Genomic DNA, 5,825 nt, shown 5'->3' with positions numbered 1-5,825 from the left:
GCACAAGCAATATGTGTGTGTGTGTGTATGTATGTATATATATATGTGTGTATGTGTATGTAGAATAGAATAGAATACAATAAATGTAGAGAATAGAATAGAAGAGTAGAATAGAATAGAATAGAATAGAATAGAATAGAGAATAGAAATAGAATAAGAATAGAATGAAGAAGAGAATAGAGAAGAGAATAAGTGAAGAATAGAATAGAAAATAGAATAGAGAATAGAATAAGACTAGAGTAGAATAGAATAGAATAGAATAGAATAGAATAGAATAGAATAGAATATCTTTATTGTCATTGTATAACTCACAACGAAATTAAGTGCTGTCCACAGTGCACACTACACACAAGTAAAAACCACAAATAAGAACATACATTATATACACATATCCTTCACATTGTGCTGCCCTGTGTATCTGTATATGACGTGTGCATATGCGCATTATCTATGTTTATGGGTAGCTATATACTTTATTTTGAGAACAGACAACAGAATTTCATTTTTAATGCGGGCCAGGCTGCCCACAGTAAAAAAAATGACAATAAAAGTTACCTTAATCTACTTTTATCTATCCTAAAGGGTCAGTAATTCTCCTCCTTTACATTTTCCCTGTTCTTTGCTCTTGAACATCCTGCAGTTCTGGTGGGGTTTTTTTTTGTTTGTTTGTTTTTCTCTCTTAACCTCTTCTTTTTTTATGCCTCTTTATCCCTTTTTGCACAGATTTATTGAAGGGAATAAAATTGAAACCATTTCGAGGAACGCTTTTCGTGGTCTTCGAGACTTGACTCATCTGTAAGTTGTTGTTTTTAATACTAATTTATTTCTTGCTTAAAACTGAACATGCTGTTACGTTCACATACATGTAGTCCTCAACTTGCGACAGTTTGATGACCGTTCGAAGTGAAAAAAAGTGAGTTACAGCCGTTTTTCACGCTTAATGACCCTCGCAGTTTCCCCATAGTCACCTGATCAAAACTCGGATGTGCTTGGCAGCTGGTTCACATTTATGACGGTCGCAGCGTCCCCGGGGTCACGTGATCCCCTTTTGACCAACAAAGTCGGGGGGGGGGGGGAAGCAGGATTGCTTAACAACCAGGTTACTAACTTCTCAGCTGCAGTAATTCATTTAACAACGGTGGCCAGAAAGCTCGCAAAATGGGGAAAAACGCACTTAACAAATGTTTCACTTAGCCACATACATTTTGGGCTCAATTGCGGCTGTAATGTGAGGACTTCACCTGTATTACCTGGGCTGGGTTACTGCAGGGGTAGGCAACCTTGGCTCTTTTACGACTCGTGGACTTCAACTCCCAGAATTCCTGGGCCAGCATGGGGAACTATGGCCCTTTTATGACTGGTGGACTTCAACTCCCAGAATTCCTGAGCCAGCCTGGCTCAGCTTGGAAACCTCTCCCTTTCCCCTCAGCACGGCTGGCTCAGGAATTCTGGGAGTTGAAGTCCACAAGTCATAAAAGAGCCAAGGATGCCTCCCTCTGGATTAGTGCATTGGATACGGAGCTGCAAACCAACCAGCAATGTCTAGATTTTGCGTGTCAAACTCAGACCGACAATAAACTTTGTTTGGAGTCAAGTTTTGGAAGGCCTTTAGGTCAGGTTTTAAGCTCTCTGCCCCTCAAAGATCCTCATCAGCCTTTCCAAAATGGGTTTTGTAGTGCTTATTGACATTTTTTCCCCCTACTGTAATAATATTCCCAGGCAGCTATGTCTTGTCTGTAGCTAATCAGTTTTGAACTGGAACAATGGATCTAAGTGGATTAAAAGGTTTTTATGATTTCTTAGGCAGTATTTTGATCAGATCTCTGCAGAACCTCAGAAATTAGTTATCCGTTAAAGATTGGACAGCTAAAGGACTAATGAAAATGCATCAAAATTTTATCGTTCAAGACATGCTGTATAAGATAATATGTGATGCGATGTTCTTTAAAAAAAATATATCCCAGTGGATTCCCAGTGTCGGACCTTCTGAAATGTTTGGGATTTCTGTCCCACTTTGAAAGTTGTTACTAATTTTGTCCATAAATCCTCTTTATTTTCTACATCAACACTGGGACTGGAGAACCTGCCATTGGTTCTCATTAATAATAACATCCCTGTGAGCGTGACTGAATTCAGTTTCTGTCTACACGGCCTCAAATGGTTTTCAAAATTATTGCAACGTCTAACTTTGCTTTTTCCAGCTCTCTCGCCAATAACCAGATTAAAGCTTTGCCAAGGGACATCTTCAGCGATTTGGATTCTCTGATCGAACTGTAAGTAAATTGTAATCCGCGTTGTTGTTGTTTTGTGGATTTTAACCTTGATCTCAGCATTCGGAATTTTTATTTTAGCTGTTTGGACTTGAAATTGGGGATAACGAGGAGTTTGTTTCTTCTCATTCATTGGCTGAGTCTGTGCTTGATTTGAATGCTTTTCCTTTGATTAATGTACTTATTTGAAATATATCAATATTGCTAGGATGTACCATATCATCCCCATGGTCATGGGATCAGAATTTGGATGCTTGGCACCTGCCTTCTTGTGGCAAATAAATAACATCCACAACAGAAAGCACTTTTATTAATTAAGCTTCATCGACAAACAATGTCTTTCAATGCCTCGTCTTTAAAGATCCTGTCACTTTTTATTTCTTGTCCGCTGTAAAATCTGCACCGTTTTGCGTATTTCTAAACGAAAACTTAACAAGGATTGGTTGACGTTGGATTCCAACGTCTTTGCGAGAAAAATGCCTTTCTTTTTTAATGTGTTCTCAGAGACTTGAGGGGAAACAGGTTTGAGTGTGACTGCAAAGCCAAGTGGCTGTTTTTGTGGTTAAAGATGACAAACTCCACCGTTTCCGAAGTCCTGTGTGTTGGTCCGGCAGAATTTCAAGACAAGAAATTAAACGACGCCTTGAGCTTTGACGATGAATGCACTACTACAGGTATCTGGTGCATTGTAGTCGTAAATGAACGTTTGACTTTCCACGGGGCTCTTAGTAATTTGGGCACGGTAGTATAAATACGCTGTTGTTTTAAATTGTCCCATTATTCTTCGCGTGGCTACTGATCGCAGATTAATCAAAAGGATGATATTAAGAGGTAATTGACTGAAGGTCTTGTGATGGGTCAGGTGTGAGTCATCAGAGAGAGGCTGTTAATGGGTCTTGTGTGATGGGGAGGTCAGGGTCATTGGAGGGTGTGAATTATCTTAGGCAAGGTTCAGAAATGAAAGGATTGGAGATAAAAAATGAAAAATATAAATTACAAGCATTTGCAGACAATTTGGTCTTTATACTAGAACAGGGGTAGGCAACCTTGGCTCTTTTATGACTCGTGGACTTCAACTCCCAGAATTCCTGAACCAGCCATGCTGAGAGGAAAGAAAGAGTTTCCAAGCCGAGCCATACTAGCTCAGGAATTCTGGGAGTTGAAATCCACAAGTCATGAAGGGGCCATAATTCCCCCATGCTGGCTCAGGAATTCTGGGAGTTGACATCCACGAGTCATGAGGGGGCCATAGTTCCCCCATGCTGGCTCAGGAATTCTGGGAGTTGAGGTCCACGACTCATAAAAGAGCCAAGGTTGCCTACTCCTGCCCTAAACTCTACTGAAGCTGTTTTACCCAACCTGATAATGAAACATTTGGAAACCAACCCATAATAAGCTCGGAGACCCAACCTCCACCCTCATCCTCCACCCGAGCTACAGATATTTGCCACTATTTCCAATAAGCGATCAACAACTTCCTGTATCCTGCCGAGTTCCATGGTAACATGTCTGTTTTCAATTAAATATGATTACAGATTTTGTTGTCCATCAGATTTTGCCCTATCAATCAGTGTCGATTGACACATTCAACTCTAACAACGATGTCTATGTTGCCATCGCACAACCCAATATGGAAAACTGCATGGTGCTAGAATGGGACCACATCGAGAAGAACTTCAGGAGTTACGACAACATCACCGGTAAATGCCGAATGCCTCCGTCTTAAGTGTAAATGCTTACTTTGGGGTTATGGGAAGGTTGTTTTGAGGATTTGGAAAAGTCGCCCTCTTGGGGGGAGGGGTCTCCCAGGAAATTCAGGTGGGACAGGGGAGCAAATTAAAATTAAAATCCATTCCCCACCATCCCAGTCAGAGCTGAAGAAGCTTCTGGGATGAGAAGCGAAACGTCGTCAAAGAAAAACAAGGAAATCCAGTTGCTTCGTGAAAAAAAGCACCTTTGGAACGAGTAGAGTACGGTGCGTATTTGGCTAACATTATTCCTCTGTTTGCGTCAACAGGTCAGTCCATCGTAGGTTGCAAGGCCATCTTGATCGACGATCAAGTTTTTGTGGTGGTGGCCCAGCTCTTTGGCGGATCCCACATTTATAAGTACGAGGAAAGCTGGACCAAGTTTGTCAAGTTCCAGGATATCGAAGTTTCCCGCATCTCCAAGCCGAACGACATCGAACTCTTTCAGATAGAGAGCGAAACCTTCTTCATCATTGCCGACAGTTCGAAGGCCGGACTGACCACCGTTTATAAGTGGAACAACAAAGGGTTCTACTCCTACCAGTCTCTCCACGAGTGGTTCCGGGACACGGATGCCGAGTTTGTGGACATAGATGGGAAATCTCATTTGATCCTGTCCAGTCGCTCGCAGATCCCTATTATCCTCCAGTGGAACAAGAATTCCAGAAAGTTCCTCCCGCATGGCGAGATAGCCAACATGGAAGACGTGTTGGCTGTGAAAAGTTTCCGAATACAGGACAGCCTGTATATTACGCTCACCAGATTTATTGGCGACTCGCGAGTGATGAAATGGAACAGCAAACAGTTTGTGGAGATCCAGGCTCTCCCTTCCCGCGGGGCCATGATCCTGCAGCCTTTCTCCTTTAAGGGCCACCATTACCTTGCTCTGGGAAGTGACTACACCTTCTCCCAGATATTCCAGTGGGACGCCGAGAAAAGCCTCTTCCAAATATTTAAGGAGATCTACGTGCAGGCGCCTCGCTCCTTCACCGCCGTGTCAACGGACAGGCGAGATTTTTTCTTCGCTTCCAGCTTTAAAGGCCACACGCAAATATTTGAACACATCCTCGTGGACTTGAGTTTATGAAGCAGCGGTGAGCGTGGGGACTCGTGTAGGAGAAGGATGCCTTTCGCCTGAAAGCAAAAGAGAAAAGACAATATTATTCACTTTTGATAGCTAGACAGTCTCCGTGACATCATTCAGCAAGGGGTTTTTTTTTTGGGAACTTTTTAGAAGTTTGCCTATTTAATCAGGGAATGCATTAACTTGGTTAAGTGCATGCCGTGCCAATTTTAACCTTGAGGAGAGGTGTTTTTAAAGCCTACTCTTGCTCAAAGACAGCGTGGAAGGCGTTGGTTTTAAAAATGATGCAGAACTGAAAGGAGGGAAGTGGAACGGCTGAGAAAGTGGGATGAAACAAATCGAGAGGAGAAGCTGCAGTCGTGACTCTGCTAGGGACAAAAAAAAAAGAAGATTGTTTTTTTCCTCTTCTTCGGGACTTTTAGGTTAAAAGCAGTTCCAGCTGCCGATTTGGGATTTGCAACTGTTAATTAAGGGGCGGGGGAATCTCTGGATGGCATTCCTACATTCTGGTTTGGAGAAAGGAGCTGATAATCCCTTTTGAATTGCCAATCAAAAGGGATTGGTAAAAAGGGGAGGGAAGGGGAAGTGGGAGGGAGGAGGAGAAGGAAGGGCGAGGAGGAGGAGGAGGAGAAGGAAGGGGAAAGAGGAGAGAAGAAGGAGAAGAAAGAAAAAGGAAGAAAAGCAGGAGGAGGAGGAGGAGGAGGAGGAGGAGGAGAAGGAGGA

The 5,825-nt window shown here is 42.6% G+C and overlaps 1 protein-coding gene across 1 annotated transcript in view; it reads left to right on the top strand.

The window, feature by feature from the left end:
- Positions 1 to 5,105, top strand: part of LGI2 (leucine rich repeat LGI family member 2) — a 10,187-nt gene extending 5,082 nt beyond the window's left edge. Inside the window, 5 exon segments of the mRNA XM_015827859.1 lie at positions 641 to 795; positions 2,202 to 2,273; positions 2,775 to 2,944; positions 3,806 to 3,970; positions 4,288 to 5,105. Of these exon segments, the coding sequence (XP_015683345.1) occupies positions 641 to 795; positions 2,202 to 2,273; positions 2,775 to 2,944; positions 3,806 to 3,970; positions 4,288 to 5,105 (1,380 nt within the window).
- Positions 5,106 to 5,825: the final 720 nt, after the last annotated feature.

This window comes from Protobothrops mucrosquamatus, unplaced genomic scaffold (assembly GCF_001527695.2).
Source record: "Protobothrops mucrosquamatus isolate PMUCROS unplaced genomic scaffold, P.Mucros_1.0 scaffold4012, whole genome shotgun sequence".
NCBI classification, from domain to species: Eukaryota; Metazoa; Chordata; class Lepidosauria; order Squamata; family Viperidae; genus Protobothrops; species Protobothrops mucrosquamatus.
This window is presented reverse-complemented; position numbering and strand designations above follow the sequence as displayed.